We start from the raw sequence: 27,682 nt of genomic DNA on the forward strand, positions 1-27,682 counted from the left end.
ACCACCTGAAACCAAGTCTCTTATCTTTTTACTTTCATTATTTTACACCCCTCTTCTCTCCTGTGTTTGTCTGTCCTGTGTGTGTCTGTCTGATATTTATTTAGAGGGTGGGACGAGTTGAAGTGCGGGCGTTAGGAATTAGTTAGTAGTTAACCTGCTCTATTTGCTGCATCTTTAATTATAGTTAGTTATAAATAAAATTAATCGTGTTTAAATTTACAAACCTGCTAACTAGTTATTGAGCCACGGGCCAAAGACTTTGGGTGTTCTTCTAAGAATTATTCATTAATTTCAATTGCGTTGCGACTCAGGTAGGGCTGGAATGGATTGTGCACTAGCCCAGCGGGTCGTAATAACCTGTACGTCATCTTTTAGTGGCTCATGAACAAGACACATGGCTCCTTTGGACACCAACACTTCCCAACCTCTTAACGTTTAGGAAATTCTCTGTATTATTTGTTTTTCCTACCAAAGTGGATAACTTCACTTTCATCACGCTATATTTAATCTGCCATGTTTTCGCCCACTCACACAGCTTGTCTAAATCCCCTTTGAAGCTTTCTTGCACCCTCCTCACAACTCGCGTTCCTAGTTTTGCCTCATGGGCAAATGCGGGAATATACGGTTTGCTCCCCCCCCCACCCACTCCTCCCTCCCATCCCCCCCTCCCTCCCCCCTCCCCGGTGAAATCATTGGTATTTGATTGCGAATAGCCACGGTCTCTTACAAACATTGCCCACCATCACCTCCTAACCCGTCAAGGCCTGTACTGCAATGGGCACTTTGACATGCACCATAAAATCAAACATGCCGCCAATCCCGAGCCCAGCAATGAGACACTGAAACAACATTCCCTCCCTCATTCACTCCCAGCGCAGAGTACACGTCACGCATCGAAAGTACTCACTTTATACAACCGATGATGACCTGAGACAGTGGGTAAATGAGCGGTGCCAGGACTTCACTGGGGTAAATGGTGCTCAACATACGACACCAAAGATACAGGCAGTGAACGAACTGCCAGTTATAGACCGACTGGTACGTCTCCTGCGGACAAAGAAATGAACCATATTAGGATAAAGAAATAAGCAAATCTGTAAAAATGCAACATAATTACAATGTAATCTTGTTTCAATCCAAAACGTGGCAAAGAATTCCTCAGAAGGCAACAGCACAAGATTTAACAAGAAAAGCCTTTCATTTCTATAGCACCTTTCTCAACCTCAGTCCCAAAGCACTTTATAACCAATTAAACGTGATCACTGTTATAAAATGTAAGAAACACAGCAGCCAATTTGTACAGCAGCACGGTTCAATTCCCGTACCAGCCTACCCGAACAGGCGCCAGAATGTGGCGACTAGGGGCTTTTCACAGTAACGTCATTGAAGCCTACTCGTGACAATAAACGATTTTCATTTCATTTTCATTTCACAGCAAGCTCCCACAAACAGCAGCGTGATCACAATCAGATAACGGATCGAATCTCGTGAGAAATGGCACTGCTGGATGGTCACTCTGTTCCTGCTGGTTTCTTTATGAAAATACAAGGAGGAAGCTCGGCATTTCAGACCCGATCCTCTGAATAGGTGACTTCAGAAATGCAGAACGCACCGGTTCTCGTAGCCCATCCTCAAAGCACTGGCTCATCAGGGGTGGCTGTCCGTTGTTTATTTAACCAGGAGTTATACACGGTTTTAATCGGTTTGATATTTCCTGGGCACCTGCTGGTCGGTCGGAAACCTCAGAACTTTCCAACTCGCCGGAGACTTTCTTGGAAGGTCCAATTCCCACGGAGTTCCTGCGTTGGGACCTCGAAGCGTGTCTTCAGGGAACGACTGGTCTGGGTCTATCCAAAGACTGGAGGTTCTGGGCCAACATGTTAATGATCCGGAGAGCTGTGGAGTGATCCGGAGCGCTGTGGATTGATCCGGAGCGCCTTGGAATGATCCAGAGCGCCTTGGAATGATCCAGAGCGCCTTGGAATGATCCAGAGCACGATGCCCGAAATGATGGTGGAAGTTGGTAGAAAGATAAATCTTGTTCAGTTTAGGAGGAAACACACTCCTATTCTCCTGCTCCTCTAGTTAAAATTGTTGGAAACGGCCACTTGATGAGTGACATTGACACATTTAGAGTTGGCCGGCATGCTAGCGCAGTGGTTAGCACCGCTGCCTCTGATACGGAGGACCCGGGTTCGAACCCGGCCTCGGGTCACTGTCCGTGTGGAGTTTGCACATTCTCCCCGTGTCTGCGTGGGTCTCACCCCCACAACCCAAAGGTGTGCAGGGTAGGTGGATTGGCCACACTAACTTGCCCCTTAATTGGGAAAAAAAATAATTGGGTACTCTAAATAAAAAATTTTTGTCACTTCTTACAAAGAGTTAGTGCTGATGTGGGAGGAGGGGACACAATCGGACATTGCTTAAGGTAAGCATGGGGGGCGAGGGGGGGGGGGCGCTGGGTAAGAGAGAGGCGCAGGAAAATCACAAATCACTGCCGTTATTTTGCACTGGTTTCTCTCTGAATATTCTGCCCCTCTGCTCAACTCCATCACCTGAAGCCAGCACAAACTGTTATGGGTCAGGGTTTAGAGAACCCCAAAGTGTATCATGGAGTTCACCTGACCCACAACTTTTACTAGATTGTGGTATGGGGAGCACACGGCTCACTCTACAGGTATGGTACAGCAGAAAATGGACCAGTGTTTTTTTAAAACAAAACAATGTTTATTCTATGAACTCGAGTTAACCTTTTTAAAACAAACAGTGAATATCTTAGCAACCAGTAAATCAAATGCAACCCCCAAAGAATACAACACTAAGTAACCTATATGCTGTCCTTTTACACCCAAAAGACTGAACAAACCTTCAAACAGGAACACATTAGGGTTACATTTAATACTGAAACCTTTTTACAATTCTGAGTTCGCCAAATGATCCATAGATAGTCTTTGGATGGCAGAGATCAACAGCAGTGCAGCTCACTGAAAAACACAGGCGCACCCAAGCTCTTCTCAAACTGAAACTAAAAAGCAGAAGTAGAGATCAGCTCCACCCACACTCTGACATCACTCCAGTGACATGAACAGCTCCATTTCGTAAAGGTACGTTTCTTAAACAGCCATTTCTTAAAGGGTACTCTCAAAAGACAAACAAAACTTTTGACATTTAAAAAGGAAATACTCATACTAAAGAAGCAAAGCAAATCTATTACCTTTTTCTTCATTGTCATTGCATTGCGGAGATGGATAGCAAGCTGCCGTATGTAAATGAAGGCGTGCTGGTAGGTAATCTGATTGTCTAACGCGTACATCTCAGTCAAGGTGCGTTGCATGAAGTTAATCAAGGGAAGTACATTTGGTGATGTAAATTTGCAGTTCTTCACGTAGGCTACATACATTTGCTGTGAGAGAGAGGGACAGAGATAGAGAGACCAGGATAAATAAATATCATCTTACATAGAAATCAGCTTTTCCTCAGACTACGCTTTGGGCTCAGGCTTTGCTTGGTTCCTATTCTGACACAGAATCAATGGACCAAAGTGCCTTTTCTGTGCTGTGGGTCTCCAGGACTCAAATACTCCACCTTCCAACAGGCCCACGGGAGTCTGATCTACTCCAATTCCATTGCCCAACTATTAGTCAGTGTTAAAGATTCACAGCTGAATGAAGCCAAACTAAACCGCCTGCGCCACTCACCCACAGCCAGGGCCAACCCACCCTCGCCAGTAATCAACATTTCTAGGGAATGCTGTTGTGCAGACAGGGATGGTAGAACGTTGGCTAATATTCCACTCCAATTCCCTAACTCGGGAGGGTGGGGCAATGAAGCCCACACAGTGCTGACACCCCTTATTTTTAATTCTCTCACAGAATGCGGGCATTGTTGGTGAGTACCACAGTGCCAGTGTCTCCGGTTCGATTCTTGCTTGGGTCACTGTCTGTGCGGAGTCTGCATGTTCTCCGTGTCCGCATGGGTTTCCTCCGGGTGCTCCGGTTTCCTCCCACAAGCCCCGAAAGTCGTGCTTGTTATGTGAATTGGGCATTCTGAATTCTCCCTCAGTGTACCCGAACAGGCAGAGGGGTGTGGCGACGAGGGGCTTTTCACAGTAACTTCATTGCAATGGGGTTTTTTTATATATAAGAGTACCCAATTCATTTTTTCCAATTAAGGGGCAATTTAGCGTGGCCAATCCACCTAGCCTGCACATCTTTGGGTTGTGGGGGCGAGACCCACGCAAACACGGGGAGAACGTGCAAACTCCACACGGTCAGTGACAGAGAGCTGGGATCGAACCTGGGACCTCGGCACCGTGAGGCAGCAATGCTAACCCACTGTGTCACCGTGCTGCCCTCTTCATTGCAATGCTAATGTAAGCCAACGTGTGACAATAATTAAGATCATTACCACCCCTAATTGTCCTCAAGATGGCAGTGGCGCACCATCTCCTTGACCACAGCTGCTTGTGGGTAAAGGAATGGCATGTAGACCAGACCGGGTAAGGACAGCAGATTTCCTTCTCCAAGGGACATGAGTGAACAAGGTGGGTTTTACAACATTCCTGTAGTTAAATGGTCAATATTTTTAATTCCAGATTAAGTTCTGAAGCGGGGGGGGGGGGGGGGGGGGACTTGAAACATTAGCTTTGTTCATTCTTCACAGGTGCTGCCAGGCCGAGTCTGAATTCTTGCAACACTTTGTTTTTATTTCAGATCTCCAGGATCTGCAGTATTTTGCTTTTATTGAATGTAAATTCCCCGGCTGTCATAGTACAATTCAAACTCAGGTCTCCAGGTCCATTGCCCAGGCCACTGGATTCCTCGCCCATTAAAATTACCACAATGTTATTTTTGTTTTGCTTTTAAACTCATTTTTACAGGATGTGGGTGAGGTTGGCAAGGCCAGCATTTATCGCCCATCCCTAATTGCCCTTGAGAAGATGTGTTGGTCAGCTGCCTTCTTGAACCGCGGCAGTCCCGCCTGGTAGGTACACCCACCGTGCTGTTTGGGTGGAAATTCCAGGATTTTGACACATCGACAGTGAAGGAATGGCCAATATATTTCCAAGTAGGGGTGGTGAGTCGTTTGGAGGGGAGCTTCACGGTGGTGGGGTTCCCCATGTGTCTGCCAACCTGACCCTTCTCATTGGTACTGGCCGTGGGTTTGGAAGGTGCTGTCAAAGGAGCCTTGGTGAGTTACTGCAGTGCCTCTGGTAGATAAGGCTGCTACTGTGCATCAGTGGTAGAGGGAGTAGATATTTGTGGAAGAGGTGCCAATCAAGTGGGGCTGCATTCTTTTGGATAATGTTGAGCTTCTTCAGAGTTGTTGGCTCTGAACTCAAGTAGAGAGCATTCCATCACACCTCTTCCAGGTTTTCCGAGGGGCTGGTTTAGCGCAGGGCTAAATCGCTGGCTTTGAAAGCAGACCAAGGCAGGCCAGCAGCACGGTTCAATTCCCGTACCAGCCTCCCCAAACAGGCGCTGGAATGTGGCGACTAGGGGCTTTTCACAGTAACTTCATTTGAAGCCTACTTGTGACAATAAGCGATTTATTTCATTTCATTTTTTCATTTCCATCACACTCCTGACTTGTGCCTTGTAGGTGGCGGACAGGTTTTGGGGAGTCAGGAGGTGAGTTGCTCACCCCAGGTTGAGTCAAATGTACCAAACAGGCTGAAAATTAGGCATTATAGCTTCATTACTCTTTGGATAAACTTTACGCCAGAGAAGTGTCTTTCGCTTACATTTCCACACGAGCTTCAGACAGGTGAACAATGGACCATAACTCCTCGGAGTAGCAATCTGCATGGCTCGGATTCCCACTCTGCGCCCACTTAGCCAGGTGGATTCTCTTCCATGGCGGTCTCGACTGACCTCTGGCTCAGGCCAGGTGAGGTCCAGACAACGTCGGGGTCTAGCGCCCAACCGGCTGAAGGAGGACATATCCCCCTTTTCCCCCTAGTTGTCATGAGGCAGATAATATTAATCGCTGGCTTTGAAAGCAGACCAAGGCAGGCCAGCAGCACGGTTCAATTCCCGTACCAGCCTCCCCGAACAGGCGCCGGAATGTGGCGACTAGGGGCTTTTCACAGTAACTTCATTTGAAGCCTACTTGTGACAATAAGCGATTTTCATTTCATTGCATTTTTTCATTGAGATTGATAGGCCGGGGGTGGGAAGGTAAGTGCATGAAGTAAATGAATAGGATTTGGGGGCAGGGATGGGAATCGGTGGGTGGGTGGGGGGTTTTGTTCTGGGGAAGTGGAGGATTGCAGGTTGGGCCGGGGAGGAGAGGTGGGGGTGGGTTAGGGGCTACCTGGTCAGGCCGGTGGAAGTCCCCGGGGGGGGGATGACTTTTTTTTACATCCACCTTTTTACATCCATGCGCCATCACCATTTCTTCACACTGACGTGCAGACGATGTGCCTTCGCATGGCGAACTGCAGACAAAACCAATCAATGCAGCAGCGCATATTTACCAGTCTGCACCCAACAAGAGCGCATTTTCTGGTGAAAAAACATCAGTTTTGATGCATTTTTATATACACTCTAATTACCTTCAGCACGAGATTCAGATACACGTCTTGCTTGTGTCTGCATATCTTGTTAAGAATTAGGAATGCTAGAACTCGCACCGTCTCCTCTCCCGTGCTCCACTGGTTTATTGCTTGCTGAGGGGGTGGGGCACAAAGACAAGATTTAGACAAAGTAGTGAGAAGCCATCAGCTGCAAAAAATAATAAAACATATTCCTAGCCGCATGGATCAAAATCGGTGCAAACATAGATTTTTTTTGTGTAAAGATATTCAGGGATTTTCGCCAAGGATAACGGTTAACAGGCAGCACGGTGGCACAGTGGTTAGCACGGCTGCCTCACGGCGCCGGGGTCCCAGGTTCGATCCCGGCTCTGGGTCACTGTCCATGTGGAGTTTGCACATTCTCCCCGTGTCTGCGTGGGTTTCACCCCCACAACCCCAAGATGTGCAGGTGGATTGGCCACGCTAAATTGCCCCTTTATTGGAATAACAAAATGAATTGGGTACTCTAAATTTATGGTTAACGTTCTAGCCTCATACTTCGAGGGAATCTTGTCCACAAATTCCAGACTGGAAATCTACAATCTTTATCTTCCAAAAGAAGTAATGATAATAATAATCTTTATTAGTGTCACAAGTAGGCTTACATTAACACGGCAATGAAGTTAGTGTGAAAAGCCCCTCGTTGCCACATCCCGCCGCCTGTTCAGGTACACTGAGGGAATATTCAGAATGTCCAATTCACCTAACAAGTAAGTCTTTCAGGACATGTGGGAGGAAACCGGAGCACCCGGAGGAAACCCCCGCAGACACAGGGAGAACGTGCAGACTCCGCACTGACAGTGACCCAAGCCGGAATCGAACCTGGGACCCTGGCGCTGTGAAGCAAGAGTGCTAACCACTGTGCTGCCCTATAATTGTGGGAATACCAAGAGATACCACCAGTGGTAGCATTATTGCATTCAAATGCACAGTAGGTTATCGGCTACTTCAAATCAGTGTGAAAATTGCGACAGATGTACCAAGCGACGATGTGCCGGACCATTCACATCAGGATACTTTAACAAACTGGCGAGAGTGGCCACTGCTGCTTGCTGCTGAGATGTCTTTGTCCACAGTTACCTTGATCGATGAGCAAAATCCATCTGAGGAAACCTAGCTGAAAACTGAAGGAAGGAGTTTTAAAATTCGGACCCCCATATTGGTGATGGATCGACCTGCATCTGTAGGTTAAAGAAGGGTCACCTCTGGATAGCACCTTAAAGCAACAAGAGGCACTATCACAGACGGACGACAAAGGCTTAACTCTTCACCGCTTGTATTCTGCCAGGTAGTCCATCCAACAGGGACGTTACTGGCAGGTTGGAGACAAGTGCATCAAGGCAGTATTCTCCCAAAGATCATGGGTGACACGGTAGCACAGTGGTTAGCACTGTTGCTTCACAGCTCCAGGGTCCCGGGTTCGATTCCCGGCTTGGGTCACTGTCTGTGCGGAGTCTGCACGTTCTCTCTATGCCTGCGTGGGTTTCCTCTGGGCGCTCCGGTTTCCTCCCACAAATCCCGAAAGACGTGCTGGTTAGGTGAATTGGACATTCTGAATTCTCCCTCCGTGTACCCGAACAGGCGCCGGAATGTGGCGACGAGGGGCTTTTCACAGTAACTTCATTGCCGTGTTAATGTAAGCCTACTTGTGACACTAATAAAGATTATATTATTATAATGCAAACTAATAAAGTAGAGAGGTAATTACTCAGGGAGAGGCACTCTGAATTTAGTATTTAATCCTTTCACCGCAGAGAAGCCTGTGCACTGATGCACCCTGGCAGATAGAAATTTTCCAATCCATCAGATATCCTCATTAAGCACAACATATCACCATGAATTTCAAAACACTCTGTGCACGAGAACATTAGTAGCATTCAGATGACTGCCCCCATTAACTGGTTACAACGGAATTAAAAGATATCACTGCCTACACCATTTATGTGTCACAACACTGTTTTTAATGATTATTATAATTTGTTTGAGCCGGGCTGGCTGAGGAGGCAGTATACAGGAATAGTGGGACGGGCAGGAAACATTGTGCCCCGGGTAAACCGGCATATTTGCCATTAGTCCGTGATGGTGGGTGGAGAGCCCACAGGCCAGAGAACTCTGAACCTCCTGATTGGAGGAGGGGGTCACAGGGGAACCCAGACAGGTTACACAACAATTTACATTTATGCAGCACCTTTTCCAGAATGGAATGTCCACGGGAGCATGGGTGCGAGTCAAGTGGCCACACTCTTGGGAAATGGGATCAATCTTTCCTCTTGGGAGTTTCCAGTACAAATGCCAAGACTTCCTGAGCCGACTGTAGCTTGACGCGAGTGCAGAATAATCTCTCTCTCTCTCCCTCCATTCTAATCCAATGGCTCTAAAGACAAATGCTCTTGCATCAATAGGACAAGTCCATTTCTCGTTCTATGATCTTCAGTGGGAATGCCAACTGAAGGGTACATCATGAGGCCTTTAGCGCCATTGGCCTGCACCCATTGGGCTTCAGATGACCCAGTCACAATTCAGAGAATTCGGAGTTGAGGGGGGGATGGCGTAAGCTTCAGAGAATTCGGAGTGGAGGGGGGCTTCATTGGATCAATTTGGAGAAATTTAATCACCAGTTCTTCAGGAAAAAAGGGAAGTGCGTGGGCCCATTATGTCGTGCGATCTCCTTGTCCATCTATTATTATGCACTTGACTTGGATAGTAAAAGGGGGTGAACTGGAATGGCCTACAGGATACATATCCTCCTGGTTCCCAGGAACAACTGTGAGGAAAGAAAACACGGCTCCTTCTGACTGCACACAGGAATAGGGATAGAGCGAAAAGGAGCGAGCATCACCAATCAGCACTCTCCTGGAATCCACGGCTCAATCAAGAGCTGGACTCCCGAAACGCACGCCGGGGAATTAAGTAACTTGACCAGGGAAGAAAATAATGTCCAAAATATTCAGTCAGACATTTAATACGGTACCATAGTACGGGAAAGTAGCTGTGGAGGAACTGGTAAAAGGTTGGAAAATTCAATTCTCTTGCTTTGTGAAGACGATTGTTAGGAATTCAACATAAAATTAGGATTTTAATGAAAGCACCAGATACCCCGAAACAAAAAAGACCATTTCTAGAGCAGACATCCTAACAACAAATCAGTGAAAAACAAATGGACCAAATAAACAGGGCTGAGGGGATGTGACATATCAGTGCTGAGGAGCAATCTTACACCGGAAACATCAGCCTATCTTTTCCAGGTGCTGATGTACACTTCCATTTGTCCACTTTATGTTCAACAGTGCGTTAACCCATGGGGGCCCGCCCGTCTGTTAAAGACCCCAATCAACATTCCCTTGATTCGCCCTCCTTTACGGAATACCGCAAAGCCTTCACGGATTTTTCTTCTTTTTAAAAAGTGTGCAAAACTTCAATGATTTTCCCTGCGAAACGGGATCACGCTCGGCTTACCTTCAGGAGCAGGCGGCTGTGCTTTGGGAAACACAGGTAGTAAGGTATCAAATGAAGGACGTGCCGCAGGACCGCACTAACCACCGACGTTTCCGTCAAACCCGACAACAGCTGAAAAAGGGGAGAAAACTTGTTTGCGTTTCGTCTGAATGTTCTGTGCAAACGTTACGAGGAACTGGTCGTGAAGATGCGTGTGAAAAGTAGGCCAGCTGTGACTAAGGCTGCGTGTGGAAACCAAATCAGCCAGAGCAGTGGAACGGGAGGGAACACTTACTGCGTGGAGCTTGGGGTTGACCCACTCGTTCATTGTGCCGCAGTTTAATTTGTTCAAATACCCAAAACTGTTTAGCTTTCTCATCTGCTGCCCTACGCAATAGGTCAGTTTAATAATTGATCCATGCGATTGGTGCGATCTGCTGATCTCTGATGAGTTGTGGCGGTCAAGAGAGCCAATTCAAATTTATTAACCGCCGCACTCGAGCAATTCCCGGTGGAGGAGAATTTAAAATCCTAAAAATTTCGAACCCATGCTCACCTTGTGGTTTTAACGGAGGTGGCCAGCCAATCCCCTCTCAGCCGGTGGGACAGTCACTAAAGGTTTTTCATGGGAGCCAAGTACCTCTGTGTATCAACATCGCTTCTGCTTTTAACCGATGGCAGCTGGGTTTCCCTAGCCTCGGGAAACCCAGGGGGGTTAACAGGAGGCAGGAAGAGCTGAGTCCCATCGGGCAAGCAATTTTGCAGCACTGCTTGTGGGCCAAGAGGAAAAGAAATTATTCCTCCTGGCCCAACAAGCGAGTCTGTAAAAAACGTCAAATATTGAACTTCCCCGTCCCACCTTTATTCCTTGACCAACATATTTTCCCTCCAGATGCCTTCTCCCAAGAAATCCGCCCCCTGCCAGCTCCACTATTTCGGCCTTCTGCGGCAGCCTTCCCCACCCAACAGGCGGACTTCAAATCAGGTTGGAGTAACCTGGGCAAGAAAACTTGAAAGATGTCTGCAGGACATTCGGGAAAGCCGTACTGCAAGTTTCCAGTTTGTAACTCGTCAGCTTCCACTGTAATTATCGAGAGCTTCAGCTCCCGTTAACGACCTTTTCTTTCAGTGACACATTTTACCTCAACGGAGGAGAAACCTCCGGAACCAACAGGTTTCTGACAAAACACAGCTTGAAAAGAGGGAATGCTTCTCGAATGGGAAGGATGCGATTGCACTAGAGAGGGTGCAGAGGAGATTCACCAGGATGTCACCTGGGACTGGGGCCTGTTTAGTTTCTGCAGAGAAGAGTGGTCAGGCTGGGGCTGTTCTTCGGAGAGCAGAGGAGGTGGAGGAGGACCTGAGTGAGGACAAATTGAGGGACACAGATAGGGTAGACAAGAAGAAGCCTTTTCCCTGAGTGGAGGGTCAATAGCCCGGATACATAGATTTGCAGAAAATTTAGGGGGGATTTAAGGAAAAATATTTTGGTGCAGAGGGTGGTGGGAATCCGGAACTCTGCTTGAATAAAGGGGGGGGGGGGAATCCCTCAACATTAAAGAAACATTTAGATGAGCACCTCAAACACCATCGGGCTGGAAAATGGATTTGATAGTTGCTTGGCGGCCGAGAACACGATGGACCAAAGAGCCTCTCTTTCTGTACAGTAAACACTCAAATAAAATTTTAAAATGTACAATCCCAAATTCATTTTCTTCACATACCTGAACAAGGCCAGCCAAGTACGTATTTATATCCGGTCGCACCTTTGGCCATCGATGGCTACTGGAAGGCAGCAATAACCTGGGAAACAGACAAGAAGCCCTTTTTAGGGGTAACACGACATTTACACCGATCGCACAGCCGCTTGGTCAACAGCTGAAGCTGCAAGTAATGGTGTATCAAACACAATGGCTAACGTGTACAGGCACACTCCCTCTGCCCCAAGCCCCCGCCACCCAAAATCGCCACACACGGTATACTAAGTTTCAGGTTGCTACCCTTTGGTGGTGTTGTAGTTCCTCTTCATCATTCAACGCACGCACAAAAATTGACGACTACCCAAATCACATCACAATGGTCACCCTACAGATGCTTTCATATTGTCCGATTGTTTCCTTTCTGTCCAGGGAGACGGACTTCCTGATGCCACTTTGAGTTTTAAATTTGGGTGGGGGATGGCGCTGGAAATCCCGAGATCCACGTGGGTGCTCAATTAAATTTATTTCCCGAAATCCACTCCATAAAATGTTTTCTGTGTCGCAGCGATGCTGTGAAGTCTCAGTGTGGAGACACATAACGTCCAGTCAACGGAGGGAGGCCTTACGTGTCTTCCAATAGCTGCTCCCGTGTAACGCAGCAAGAACTCCGGAACGTTCACTTCCCCCGGCAGTCACGTGAGCTTCACTAGTGCCCGACGGACGGAGATTTGGTTTCCTTTACTGTGTCGACTCTTGGGAATGCAAGCACCGCTGGCTTTGGCCAGCATTTTATCGCCAATTCCAAAATGCCTTTGAGAAGGTGGCGGTGAAGCCGCCTTGTCAAACGTCCGATAGTCTACGTGATGTAGGCAAACCCACTGCGCTGTTAGGTAGCAGGTTCCAAGATTTTGATCACCGACGTTGGAGGAATGGCGAGATGTTTCCGAGTCAGGATGGCGCGCGACTTGACGGGGAACTTGCTGGGGACGATGTCCCTATGCATCTGTGGGGTTTGCCCTTTGAAGCACTAACGGCTACAGTTTGGGAGGTGTTGCTGAAGTAACTTTGGTGAGCAGTCAATTGTTCAATCAATGATTCATCGAGGCTCTTACAACATATATTTCAGGCCTTCATAGGAATTATATTTATTGTATTTTAGTCTGATAAAAATCAATCCTGGTTTCTGCTACAGAGAGCTCCTGACAGACTGTGATTCCCGTAATGTTGATCCAGAACCGATACAGTCAATGTGCCAATGTCATATCCAGTGACGCTGGAATTCCAGCCCCCTTGGTACCATTCACTATCCAAGCAGGACGCACAAACACAGTCAATTGTGGCCTTTGCATGGTGGGCACCAATCAGAACAGGACCATAGGAGGAGTCGGCCATTTGGTCCCTCGAGCCCACTCTGCTGTCCAACTGGATCATGGCTGATTTTCTACCTCCACGTCACTTTCCTGCAATATCCCCTTGATGGAGATCTATCAATCTCCGAGGTGAACACACTCAATGGCCCTCTGGGGTAGAGGAATCCAAATACTCACCACCCTCCGACTGAAGAAAAAGCCTCCTCATCCTAGTCGAAAACGGCCGACCCATTATTCTGAGATGGCGTCACCTGGTTCTTGACCCCCTCCCCCCCCAATCGCCCCACCCCGCCCCAGCCTGAGGAAACATCCTTCCAGCATCTACGCTGTAAGAGTTTGTTAATTCTGCTAAACGCTGGAGAACACCACGCCCAGTCCTCCGCAAACTCTCCTCGCAGGATAATTGTTTCACATCCACCTGACTCGTTAGAACGGAAGAAAGGGAGAGGTGTGTTGGATATTATGGGCCGGTTTAGCTCAGTGGGCTAGACAGCTGGCTTGTAATGAGGAACAATGCCAGCAGCGCGGATTCAATTTCCGTACCGGCCTCCCCGAACAGGCGTCGGAATGTGGCGATTAGGGGCCTTTCACAGTAACTTCATACTTGTAACAATAAAAGATTATTATTCTGTAGCTGGGAGATATTGCGACAAGATGTGGCAACCTTAAGAACAAGAGAGAAATATGGGATATGGAGGGGAAAAAGGGTTTAAGACGGGTGATAAAGGCCGCAGTCTAAAGCTATTCAACGTTTTGTTGTCCCTCGTTTCAGATTCCAGCATTCGCAGTATTTTGCTTATCGTACAATAAACGGCGATGGGGGGGAGAAGAGAGAGAGAGAGAGAGAGAGATGTCCAAGACATAACTGAACGCAAAAAGCAAAAAAGAGAGACGAGGACGTCCTCCAGCCTCGCTGCCCGCTGTTGGGTGGCTGAAGGGGAGAAAAGTGGGCCTGAAATTCAAACAATAATCCAGGAGTGGTTGCCTTGAAACAATGATCCGGGTTGCTGCCTTTAAGGAGACTTGCAGAAAAAAGGAACGAGAGATTATCTCAATCTGGTACGCACAAAGAGAAAGTACATCGTGGATCAATAACAAAGGCCGACAAATCCCCTGGCCGTTATGATTAACATTTATAGGAAATACGACTGCGCCTCAATATTATAAATGGAGTTTAATACTTACTTTTTCCGGTCTCCCCTGGTTTTAATTGTAGGAGTTTCTGCAGGGCTAAGAAGAGATCTCGGATGCAGAACGACACCAGGCTGTTGAAGACTGCAAAAGAAGATGGGACACTCAAGTTATTTCCTTGGAGAGAACACTGCCAATTTTAGTTTTACTGGGAGTCCCAGTTCTTTAACCAAGGGCCTGAACAGCCTTTCGTTCGCAGGTCCATCGAGTGGATTTATCTGTCGTGTAAATCTTTGGGAGGAGAAAAATATTTTTCAAATATATCGTTCTGCCACACCACACAATCGTGCAAAAAGGCTTTTCTCGTTCTGCAGGTTCTTTTATGTTTTGTGTTCTCGAATACCTCTCCAGCTTCCCGTCTATAATAATCTATTTGTGCATCACCGATTCGCAAGCAGACGTGCATTGATTGAAATGAATATTTGAGCAATAATCTTTGGCAGTGCAGTCGAAACTGGCGCCGAGTTCTCACAAGAGGGATCAGAACGAGCAACGTCCAGTTGATGAAAATCAGATTGTTTGGAATAGGTAATCCAGACAAATTGCTATTCGAGATCAAGAAATGACATTTGAGGGCAGCACAGTGGCGCAGTGGGTTAGCCCTGCTGCCTCACGGCGCCGAGGTCCCAGGTTCGATCCCGGCTCTGGGTCACTGTCCGTGTGGAGTTTGCACATTCTCCCCGTGTCTGCGTGGGTTTCGCCCTCACAACCCAAAGATGTGCTGGCTAGGTGGATTGGCCACGCTAAATTGCCCCTTAATGGGATAAAATTAATTGGATACTCTAAATTTAAAAAAAAAGACATTTGCCCGATCGCACAAGACAATTTCTAGAACTGACAGCTGGTCCACACAGTACTAGTTTCCAGTCTGAAGCCACCCCTGCGTTCTCTCGCTCTCTCTAAACTCAGCAAAGACCGTCTCTGTAACCGTCCCCCCCAACGTTTGTTCCACGCTTCTTTCTAACAGGAATGCACAGTAGTAGTCAGGACCAGCGGTTTGGTGACAGCTAAGTCACAGGGAACGCAGGGTGTAGAGTTTTGCATTTCATTTATCGCAAAACGGTTAATACGTCGCGGCAAAATATTCACGGCCATCTATCCCATGTTTCTCCATTATGCTTCCACTCAGCACTGAAATTTGTTCTCCTGTTAACTCATTCTGCTATCTTACCTCAAAGCCGCCATCATCACTTCTTCAACCCTCAATGCGACCATTTGTCAATCTCTCCTTGGCTCCGAACCATCCCTCACCATCCATTCTGCCCCAACCCCCTCTCCAACTATATAATTCATCACATTTCCATTTCTCTTCAGTTCAGTTCTGTGGAAGAGTTGCACCAACTCAAAACGTTAACTCGTTTTCTCTCTCCATAGACATTGCCCGACCCGCTGAGTTTATCCGGCACTTCCTGTTTTTAATTCATGATTTAGTGTTTGGCGCGGAGATAGTACCACCATGGGACACGCAAGGCGCTATTCTCTCCCCCCCCCCCCCCCCCCCCCCCCACGCCGGGTGGGAGAATCGCTGGGGCGGCGCGCGAATCACGCCACGCCGTCCCGACCCCTGGACGCGTTTCTCCCCCCCCCCGGAAACCAGCGGCGCGCGCTTTGCGCGTGGCCGCTCGGAGAACCGGTGAGCGGCAATTCTCTGGCCCGGGTGGGCCGAGCGGCCGCTACGATACGTCAGGTTCCCGACGGCGCCAACAACCCCTGGTCGCTGCCGGCGGGACCTCTGCGGGAACGCTGGGGGAGCAGCCTGTGGTGGAGGGAGGGGGCTCCTTCACCAGGGTGGCCTCCGATGGGGTCTGGCCCGCGATTGAGGCCCACCGATCGGCGGGCTGGCCTCTCCCCCACGGGCCTACCTCCTTCCGCGCGCGGCCCCAACACCGGCTCCATGTTGGTGAGGGGCCGGCGTGCGTAAGACGTTCCCCGCCAATGCGCAGGATTGGGCTGCCCCGACTGCGCATGCGCAGGTTGGCACGGCGCCCATTTGGTGCCACGTAAGGACGCTGGAGCGGCGCGAACCACTCCAGCGCCGTGCTGGCCCCCTGTGGGGACCAGAATAGGTCGTAAAGGACTCAAAAATTCAGCATGAATTGTTGGGGATTTATCCTCAGGAGCAGGGAACATTTTCAGAGAAAGAGGATTTTGTCATTCAGCGCTATCGCAGTGCGACGTAGGTCACCCGCCTCAATATCCCAGCTCTGTGTTATGTCTTAACACATGCAAATAGAGCAAATGGGAGCGATTCAAATGGAACAGAATTCAAGGAGAGGATTGTCAATTACTTTACCAATAATTAAAAGACAATATGGGACCAAGAATCAGAGAAGGCAGAACGGCAAGAATATACAAGAAGTTGAACGGAGGTTTGATGCGGTTCAGTCACACACCAACCCAATTTGGACACGCTACGTCGTTCCTTCAACATTGCTTTGTTAGAACATTGGCAATGCCCAGCGGCACTGCAGGTGCACCTTCACCCCACGGACTAGAGCTGTTCAAAACGGTGGCCCACCACCTTGTCATGGGTTACAAGGACTGGGCAATAAATGCTGACCATGCCAGCTCTGCCCACACCTTAAGACGGAATAAACAAACACAACAAATGATACCTTGGCAATCTCAAGTCAGAGAAGCTACACGAGGGTTATTGCAGGAAGGGAACAATCCTCACATTAGTACATTAGGTTGTTCGGAGGTAGAGTCAGGGTATTGCATCTGTACAGATATTTTTTTAATTAGTTCATGGGATGTGGAGGTCATTGCTAATTACAACATTCATTACTGACCCCAGGATGCCTTGAAGTGGTGGTGGAGGGCCTTCCCCTTGGATCACTGCACTCCCCATAGTGGTGGTACTTAGATGGAGGAAGCCAGGGTACTGTCCCAACAATGATGGTGCTCAACGTATATCCAAGTCAAGGTGCTACATGGTTTCTCGTGACAATGTTTCTTCTATAAAACTATAAGCCTTCTGGAGAAGTATGGGAAGATAGGAAAACTGCCAATGTACACCCCATTCAAAAAAGAGAGGCAAAGAGTGGGTAAGTATAGGCCGATTAGCCTAATATCTATTGTTGGGAAAATGTTGGAATCAATTAAGGGATAGCAGCATATTTGGAATGTCAATCGCATCAAGCAGAGTCAGCATGGCTTCACGAAAGGGAAATAGTGTCTGACTAATTTAGATTTTTTTCGAGGAAGCCTCAACCACAGTGGATAGAGGGGAACCAGTAGATGTGCTGTATTCGGACTTCCAGAAGACATTAGACAAGGCACCTCACAGAAGGTTTAGTTTTGTACAGTTCTAGCACAAAGCATCGCGTAGACAAGAAGGGCCGAATGTCCTCAATCCATGTTGAACTTCAATGGGTCTACGGCAAACTGAATTATTTAAATAAAGAGAAATGCTGGAAGGACGAGAGAGTAATTCATTTGGAAAAAATGTCCTAAATAACCTGCCAACATGCATTTTTAAGGATCAAACAGGTCTAAAGGACCAAATGGTGACAACAGATATGGGGAAGGACATGTTTTCTTCAAGTTCAACATTTATTGTTGCAAATATGCCTCTGCAATACTGCCTTGTGAAAAGCTAACTAACCTGTGCTTCCTGTAAACGGAGTCCCTCGGACTTATGACCTCAAAAGATTGTTTTGAATCTTCGGTCTCTGGTTTTATCCGATTGTTACAAATCAGACCAAAAATCAATTGAATAGGAGTTGGCTTTAATTCCACGCGAGCTAGCATAAGGAAGTGTAAACAAGCCAGTAGTGACCTCAATAAAGCCTGAAAGTTAGACGTGCAGGATAAGAACCTATGATTTAGGTGGAGTGTGTATCTATATTACTGGCATAATTAGATATTGATATTCCACCCTTATTCACATCGATTGGAAAGGGGAGCGAAGCATAAACTGCTTCTCTCATCTTTAATCTTCAGGGTCTGGGTCAAATTTCACTTTGCAAGTTATATATAGATTTAATGGATGTCAGTTTAAAAATTAAAGGACATAAAATGCAACGCAAAGTGCTTAACACTAAATCTGTAATCACCTTTATATTAACTAAACAACTTAATATGGTGCTTACAGCAATAGCTGCATGGAGATGTCCCCATTGTTGGTCTCCTTGCAACCACATCCCCCCAAACAATAAAAAAACAAGCTGTTGCTCTCCAACGCCACCATTTAGCATCTGAGAGAAAATGCCTGCAGACCCATCGGTGTACGGTGAGATATTTGTCAGGTGGACAGCTGCTGGCTCCGGGGGGGGGGGGTCTGGTAAGTTATATACCTCAATAAAAATCACCATACACATTTTTTTCTTTTTAAAAATGTTTATATTAAGGATTTTTCATGTTATGCAAAACAAAGGTAGTCGTGAACATACATCACAAACAAAAATATATACACATCGGTTGTCTTTCGTTATTTACAACGGTTGCAGCTTTTTGCGTTCTCCGGTAGGTGCTTACTTCCAGCCGGGTCCCCAACCTTCCTCTCCCCCTTTTCTTGCTGACCCTCCTCCCCTTCTATTCATCTAGCATGCCCTCTTCCCTCTCCAGTTCTTATATCTTGCTCCTGTTCAGTTGGCGTGACGCCGTGTATTTTGTTATCTGCCGAGCATTGTTGGGCTCCATGCTTCTTTGTTTCCCGCCCCCCTCCCTTTCGTTTGCGTTCATTGTTGCGTCATGGCTTTCAACTCCCTCTGGCTTACTGGCTGTTGACTGCAAACAAGGTCTTGGAAGAACTGGGTGAATGGCTTCCACTAAACGGATGGGCAATTTAATTTTCTCCATCTGGAGAAATTCCGATAGGTCAGACAGCCAGTCTGCAGCTTTGGGTGGTGCTGCTGACCGCCACCCGAGCAGGATTCTCCGGCGGGCGATTAGGGAGGCAAACGCAAGGGTGTCGGCCCAACTCCCCATGAGGAAATCTGGCTGCTCCGATACCCCGAAGACTGACATTCTCGGGCAAGACTCCACCCTCACTTTGGACATTACCTCAAAGAAGGCTGTCCAGAATCCGACAAGTCTGGGGCAAGACCAGAACATGTGGGAGTGGTTGGCACCTCCTTGGCACCGTTCGCATTTATCCTCCGCCTCTGGGAAGAACCTGTTCATTCGTGTTCTAGTTAAGTGAGCTTTTTAACACTTTCTGCTGCATTAGGCTTAGCCTCGCACAAGTGGAAGTGAAGCTGACCCAAAGCAGTGCTTCACTCCAGAGTCCCCTCCCCACCCTATTTCAAACCCTAGGTGCTCCTCCCATTTTTCTCGTCTCGTCCAGTTGTGTGCTTGCCTTTCCTATTCGTCGCCCGCCCATACAGGTCACCACAGTTCACCCTCCCTAAAATTTCCATGTCCAGTAAGTAGGTAGTCTAACGACTGTCGCGGCGATCATGGGTATGTCCTTGATTCCCTATGCAAGACATTTTGACCTGCATACATCTTAGTTCATTTCCCCGTCAACTGGAACTTCTCGGTTTGTTCCTCAATTGTTGTCAGTCTGATGTATGTGTAGAAGTCCCACACAAAAACTCAATTTTTCTAATGAGTTGAAGTCGGCCTTGGGGGATGTTGATCGGGAAGGATCTGAACAGGAAGAGGAACCTGGGCAGTACGTTCATCCTGATCGTCTGGTTCTAATTGTGGATCCCTGTCCAGCCATGAGCGATTTGGATCCCCAGGTAGCCGAACTTGTAGTCGGGCCTGTTTAAATGGCAGTCCCTCCAGCTCTGCCCCTCCCCCTTGTGGGTTCACCGGGAAGATCTCACTTTTGCCCAGGTAGAGTTTGTAGCCCGAGAAGGCTTCCTTCCATGCCGCTTTGTGGGTCTGAGATGTAGAGGAGCAGGCCATCCTCACAGAGCGAGACTCTGGGCTCTCTTGTCTCCTCTCCGGATCCCCTTCCAGTTCTTTGCCGCCCTGAGCGCGATTGCTAGTGGTTCGATCGGTAGAGCGAACAGCAGCGGGGACAACGGGCATCCCTGCCTTGTGTCTCTGTGCAGGTGGAAGTACTTCGAGCTGGTGGTATTTGTCCGTACGCTCAGTGTGGGAGTGCTAAACAGGAGCTTCACCCAGGCGGTGAACCCTGCTCCAAGCTCGAACTGCTCCAGGGCCTCTATGAGGTACTTCCATTCGACTCTCTGTCGAAGGCCTTTTCTAGGCCCAGGTATTCTCTCCCCGGAAGGGGTCATGATCACGTTCAGCAGGCGACTGCTGTTCGATGTTGGCGGTCTACCTTGACTAAGCCGGTTTGGTCTTCTGCTACCACCTCTGGTACGCAGTCCTCCAGTCTCCTGGTTGGGATCTTGGCCAGTATTTCTGAGTCTACATTGGGTCTGTAGGAAGCGCATCCGGTTGGGTCTTCGCCTTTCGTGGGTATCAGCGAGATTGAGATTTGTACTAGTGTAGGTGGCAGGTTGCCCCACGCCAGCGAGTCTGTGAACATCTCCCTCAGGTGCGGGGCCAGTGCCGTCGCAAATGTTTTTTGTAGAAGTCCACTGGGAATTCTTCTGGTCCCGGCCTTCCCTGCCTCGAGTTGGTGCTCTCCATGACTTCTCCCAGTTCTAATGGTGCTTCCAGCCACTGTTTTCTATCTTCCCCAACAACTGGCATGTCCAATCCATTGAGGAACTGCTTCATCCCAACGTCCCCTACTGGGGGCTCGAAGGTGTACAGCCCCTGGTAGAAGGGAAGCTATCCCATCCCACCAGATTACCCAGCATTTAGACCACAGTCGTTGGGGCTCCTGCCGTCGGTCCCCTCCAGCAGACCCACAATCCGTAGGTTTGGGCACCTCAATCGGTTTTCCTGATCCTCAATCCTTCCTCTCAGGCTGCCCTGCGTCGCAACCAACGTTGATATTTCCTTTTCCAGGACGGCGATCCGATTGCTTTTGTCTGTTGTGGCCTCTTCCAAGGTGCTTTCCTGGTCTCCCAATCGCCTCTCCGCCTTGTCTAGAGGGAGGCTGGACATCGGTTATCGTCTCCTCGCTTGTGTTCTCTCAGTTCCCTGGAGAGAAACAACCTCCAACCATCCCCTGGTGAGGGGGGGCGGTGGACCTCCTTGCACGGTGGGCTAGTCCTTCTCACTTTGGCAAGGCCCGAGTTTCATCGCCTCTTGTATCTGCCGGCTTAGCCATTTGCTTCCCCTGGCTTTTTCCACCTCTTGTTTCTACACGGCCTCTGGAGAGGCTGTTGTTCGACATCTCCCTTCGTGCTGATGTGGGTTGACGTGAGGGGATATTTTTTCCTTCGTATTAGCGGCTATTTCGGGTGAAAGAGCCTATTTGTGGGTTCGTAGGAGGAGAGCCACCTGATGTGCAGCTACTCAGTACATTCCTGTCACCGGAAACCATACAGATTTCCACATGTAACTGGGAGCACGCGGGTGTAATAAAGGTTTATAAAATCCAGGGTGCACCGCAAGTCAGTCAGCATCTTCTTCCCTTTTAGTTACTGGCTTTGAAAGTCTTTATTTCTATGCTTTGTTTCTGGCATGCAATTCACACATTTCAGCTTTTGTAAGTCAAGAGCGGGAAACAAAAGCGAGCACGGTCGTGCATTTATACAGCACCGCTCACAGGCTTGTGACATCCCATAGCGCCTTATAGCCAATGCAATACTTGGAGATGGATTCACTGCAACGTAGGTTACACTATAGGGTCGAAAGTAAAAACGAGTGCAAGCAGCGACCCGGGTCAAAGAACTCTGGGCCGGACAGATCCGGCAGATTGGCGGACAGTTGAACGAAACCTCGCTCCCTTCGCCCCTTCTTATTCTAGCCAACGGGCTGGCAAAAACGACTATTTCTGGACGGAGAGGAATGAGCAGCAAAGCCAGAATACAAAAAGGGCAAGGACCGTGAGCAGGCTCCAGGTCACATGCATCGCTAAACTATGCCCCTTTTCCAAATGGTACTCAACTGCTTCGGTGAAGGGCAATGTAGTTCAGCTCCATTTTGGTAATGACTACGGATTTGTGAAGCAGGTAAGTGCCACCCAGTTGGTAATATCTGATTAGGCAGCTGGAATGATTTTTCATCAATTCTAGAAACAGAGCGAAGGAATCCATTTTCACCCATGCGAGCGTCTATACGACTTCACGTCGGTTTCTAGGTTCTCCACACTGTTTTGTTTTAAATTGCGGCGTTTAACTCGTACAAAAGTCTCATAAAATAGTTTTTCTTCACAGAAGAGAGGAAAATAAAAATTCCTACACTGATGCATGTAACATGCACTGGGATTACATCTATGTCGATGTATTCAGCAATATTGGGAGTCATGTCTATTAAGTATCGAATCTGTAAATGTTTAGATACATGCAGGTTCGAGATTTTGCCAGAAAGGATATACAGAGCTTCCCGGTGGAGCCTGCCTCCACATTGCTGGAGGAGGTGCTGACGACAGGGGGACTGGAGAAGGGGGTAGTGTCAGTGGTTTACGGAGCTATTTTGGAAGAGGAGAATGCACCACTGGAAGGGATCAAAGCAAAGTGGGAGGAAGAGTTGGGACAGGATATGGAGGAGGGGTTCTACAATTCATGGGCATTATTCATTATGCACTTTCAAAAACTGGATAACATCGAATATTAGTTGGGGCCCTTGGGTGGGAGGGTTGGGGGAGGGGGGCTGTGTGTGTTAATGGCGACTATGGGTGATCCCTGATTCTTTTTTGTCATTTGTTTGTGTGAACATGCGGGCTAATGTTTGTGGTTTGGTGGGAGGATGGAATTGTTGTTATTGATATGGGGATTGACATATTTGTTACTGATTATTGTTTATTGTTGGTGCAAACTTGGGAGAAAATGTGAAAAAGGAGAATAAAAATGTTTTAAAAGTATCGGATATGAAACATAACCTTGCGTAGGGCAAACAACTTCCCTTTAAGGGCAGCACGGTAGCATAGTAGTTAGCACAATTGCTTCACAGCTCCAGGGTCCCAGGTTTGATTCCCGGCTGGGTCACTGTCTGTGCGGAGTCTGCACGTTCTCCCCGTGTCTGTGTGGGTTTCCTCCGGGTACTCCGGTTTCCTCCCACAGTCCAAAGATGTGCAGGTTAGGTGTATTGGCCATGATAAATTGACCTTAGTGTCCAAAATTGCCCTTAGTGTTGGTTGAGTGGGGTTACTGGGTTATGGTGATAGGGTGGAGTGGGCTTGGGTAGGGTGCTCTTTCCAAGAGCCGGTGCAGACTCGATGGGCCGAATGGCCTCCTTCTGCACTGTACATTCTATGAAATTTAGACCATAAGGCACAGGAGCAGAGGTAGGCCATACGGCCCATCTGGTCTGCTTCAAAATTCAGAGAGATCATGGCTGATCTGATAATCCTCAACTCCACTTTCCTGCCTTATCCCCAGAACCTTCCATTCCCGTTCTGATTAAGGTCTTTAGGTTGAGGACAGAATGCCTGTATAGTTGGCCCGGGTCACATGCATCGCTAAACTATGCCCCTTTTCCAAATGGCTACTCAACTGCTTCGGTGAAGGGCAATGTAGTTCAGCTCCATTTTGGTAATGACTACGGATTTGTGAAGCAGCACGTGCAATACCAACATCAGACACAAAGGGGCACAGTTGAAAAGCAGCTTACCATAAATGCTCACAAATCACCAGCAGGTTTGGTCATACCTACGCAAACACTGGGAGGGACTCAATTTACGGGGGAAATCGCTGCAAAGACAGGAAATGCTGGAATTACTCAGCAGGTTAGGCAGCATCTGTGGAGAGAGAAACCTCCCTTTTCATTGGGCCTGGAAGAATTATAAATTGTGCCCAATTCATCTTTTCCAATTAAGGGGCAATTTAGCGTGGCCAATCCACCTAACCGGCGCATCTTTGGGTTGTGGGGGTGAAACCCACGCAGACACGGGGAGAATGTGCAAACTCCGCACGGACAGTGACCCAGAGCCGGGATCGAACCTGGGACCTCGGCGCCGTGAGGCAGCAGGGCTAACCCACTGCGCCCCCGTGCTGCCCTAGAATTTAGTCTATGGGCAGGATCATTTAGGAAAACGGGGAGGCTGGGAAGAGGGATAGGGGAACCGAAGCGGGGAGGCCTGTGATCGGGTGGAGGGCAGGACACAAAAAGGATGGCAGCGCAAGGCAAAAGTAGACAAGCCCAAGTGAAGACACAAAAGATGGGTTCGGGGGAGGTGTAGATGGTTAGAGCAGAATTCTTACCAGCTTCCATTGCCGAAGAAAATGGGAACAGAAAGCCAGATTGGATTGGGTATTTTAAAAACGATTGAAAATGCAGCTCATATATTGACGGTGAAAGTCCCCCTACTCTCAGCCAACAGCAAAGTTGACTGCACAGCCGAATCAGACTGTATGGTTGAGTATATAGCACAACGCCTTGCTCCTTGGGTCCCAAGCCGGTTGGTGAAGCAGAAACCAAGATACAAAGCTTTACTTTATTGAGAGATTAGGAAGTGAAATCGCTGTGGGCTCAGGTGACTCGAAGCTGCTTTCCCTTTTGGGGAGGTGGGGGGGGGGGGCTGACTAGTGGTGGTTTAACCGGAGGGTCACCACACCTCAGGCGAGGGGCAAGGTTGAGAAGGCGGGGCCTGCATGAAGAACCTCAGCGTGTGCGGGGATTGAACCCACGCTGCTGGCCTCGTTCTGCATCACAAACCAGTTGTCCACCCAAGTGAGCTAAACCGAGGTTATTGGCTTGTTCAGTCTCACAGCTCTCCTCCCACATAACCCAGCGTCCCAGATATCCCCTATTTATCTGTGCCCAAATAAAAGGTATCACCATCACCCGCAACAATGTGATTGACATGACATTAACGATGTCCACAAACGGATTAGAACCACAATGTGGTTGCAGCACAAGGAGGAGGTTGTTTGTCCCACAATGTAGATGCTGCTTCTCTGCAAGAACAATTCAGCTAATCCCACTTCCTCACCCTTTCCCCAGGGTCCTGCGATATGTTTCCCCTTGAAGGGCTCAGCCAATTCCTCTTTGAAAGCCACGACTGAATCTTCCCCCATCAGATTCTCAGGCGGTGTATCTCCACCTAACCGCGTACCGTGTACAAAGCCCCCCCCCCCCAGCCCCCTCATGTGGCCTTTTGTTCCTTTGCCAATCATTTTAAAGTGAGGGTGACTGAGAGTTAAAGACCCTCTGATCCATCCGGCATGCCCCGCACAATTGATATGCCTTTTTCCGTACATACTCTCCCCGCCTGTCAAAAACCCCGCGCCACCTTCTGGATTCGGCAGAAAAAATATCAACTGGAAAAAAAAAAAAAACCAGAACAGTTTTTGGAGAGAAAAGATCTGCTAAATTCCTTTTCATCCCATCTTGGTGATCTAAGATAGTCCAGGAGGTCACCCAAGCTCTGATATCCTGCAGCACCCACCTTCAACCTGGTTAATTCAAACTCATCTTTGCTTGGGAAAAAAAAAATCAATTATTATATTCATTAATTTGAATGAAGCAATTAAAACAACACTCAACATTGTAATGGAAAAACAATTAAATTAAATAAGTAATTTCAGGAAGCATCAACGGGGCCGAGGTGGAGATGGTTAGCAGTTTCAAATTCCTAGGTGTGCTCATCTCAAAAAAATCTGTCCTAGTCCATCCACGTCGTCACTACGACCAAGAAAGCACAACAGCGCATATACTCCCTCAGGAAACTAAGGAAATTCGGCATGTCCATATTGAATCTTAGTAATTTTTACAGATGCACCATAGAAAGCATCCTATCGGGCTGCATCACAGCCTGGTATGGCAACTGCTCGGCCCAAGACCGGAAGAAACTACAGAGAGTCGTGAACACAGCCCAGTCCATCACACGGACCCGCCTCCCATCCACTGACTCTGTCTACGCCTCCCTCTGCCTTGGGAAAGCGGGCAGCAGAATCAAAGATCCCTCCCACCCGGTTGGTGGGATTTTGGATGGAGCAGCGAGTGAAAGTGAGAAGCGAGGGCTGAGCAAAGATTGGAAGAGAATAAAATGCCCAAAAAGAAAATCGTACCAGAATGAAGATCGGAGTGAAGAATGAAAACTTCATATAGGTAGACAAATGTTGTTACCCAGAAAGTAAGTTATCAGATGGAAAGGGAGTGGCACGGTGGCACAGTGGTTGGCACTGCTGTCGACGGCACTGAGGACCCGGGTTCGGGTTCGATCCCGGCTCTGGGTCACTGTCCCGTGTGGAGTTTGCACAGTCTCCCCGTGTCTGCGCGGGTCTGACCCCCCACAACTCAAAGATGTGCAGGGTAGGTGGATTGGCCACGCTAAATTGCCCCTTAGTTGGAAAATAATAACTGGGTACTCTAAATTTATTTTAAAAAGCGTCAGACGGAAAGAGCAACTTAGAAACCTGGCGATGGATTTGCGTGGCCAAAATCGTATTTTAAAAAACCACATATTATTTTAATATGAATTTAGAGGACGCAATTCCTTTTTTCCCCCCAATTAAGAGGCAATTTAGCGTGGCCAATCCACCTACCCTGCACATCGTTTGGGTTGTGGGGGTGAGACCCACACAAACAGGGGAAGAATGAGGCAGCGGTGCTAACCACTGCACCACCGTGCCGTCCGAAGGACTGCATTGATAATACTTTCTCCTTCTGCATACTTGTATCATTGGTAGGCTCGACGCACATTAAAAATGTTGAAGGAGTGCACAAAAGCCAAACAACAAGGGTCGGCACGGTAGCACAGTGGTTAGCACTGTTGCTTTACAGCACCCAAGGTCCCAGGTTCGATTCCCAGCTTGGGTAATTGTCTGTGCGGAGTCTGTACTTTCTCCCCATGTCTGCATGGGTTTCCTCCGGATGCTCCGGTTTCCTCCCACAAGTCCTGCAAGACTTGTTAGGTGAATTGGACATTGTAAATTCTCCCTCAGTGTACCCGAACAGGCACCGGAGTGTGGCGAGTAGGGGCTTTTCACAGTAATTGCATTGCAATGTTAATGTAAGCCTACTTGTGACTATTATCATTATTAATTCAGGATAGAAAGGGCAGCACGGTGGCGCAGTGGCTAGCTCTGCAGCCTCACGGTGCCGAGGTCCCAGGTTCGATCCCGGCTCTGGGTCACTGTCCGTGTGGATTCTGCACATTCTCCCCATGTTTACGTGGGTTTTGCCCCCACAACCCAAAAGATGTGCAGGCTAGGTGGATTGGCCACGCTAAATTGCCCCTTAAATTGGCCCTTAAATTGGGAAAAAATTAATTGGGTTCTCCAAATTTAAAGAAATACATTTTTTTAAATTCAGGATAGAAATCAGGATAAACGCAACTGATCGATAAAATACACTCAACCATTCCAACTCATGGTAATTTGATGCAACGCACATTAAGGACATGAATCAAGAAAAATGTAATCAGTATTGCCGTTAGCTGCACTCCTGGTAATATCGCAGATGTGCACCATTGCAAATTTAAAAAA

The 27,682-nt window shown here is 48.0% G+C and overlaps 1 protein-coding gene across 1 annotated transcript in view; it reads right to left on the minus strand.

Annotated features, from left to right (window-relative positions):
- The window catches only part of noc2l (NOC2-like nucleolar associated transcriptional repressor), a 205,497-nt gene that overhangs the window by 150,181 nt on the left and 27,634 nt on the right, over positions 1–27,682 (minus strand). The window contains exons 6-11 of the mRNA XM_072477726.1: positions 14,264–14,357; positions 11,737–11,815; positions 10,034–10,144; positions 6,557–6,670; positions 3,215–3,403; positions 908–1,047 (exon numbers count right to left, since the gene is read on the minus strand). Coding sequence (XP_072333827.1) covers positions 908–1,047; positions 3,215–3,403; positions 6,557–6,670; positions 10,034–10,144; positions 11,737–11,815; positions 14,264–14,357 — 727 coding nt within the window. The remainder of the gene's footprint in view (positions 1–907; positions 1,048–3,214; positions 3,404–6,556; positions 6,671–10,033; positions 10,145–11,736; positions 11,816–14,263; positions 14,358–27,682) is intronic.

The sequence above is a fragment of the Scyliorhinus torazame genome, chromosome 16 (assembly GCF_047496885.1).
Source record: "Scyliorhinus torazame isolate Kashiwa2021f chromosome 16, sScyTor2.1, whole genome shotgun sequence".
In the NCBI taxonomy this organism is placed as follows: Eukaryota; Metazoa; Chordata; class Chondrichthyes; order Carcharhiniformes; family Scyliorhinidae; genus Scyliorhinus; species Scyliorhinus torazame.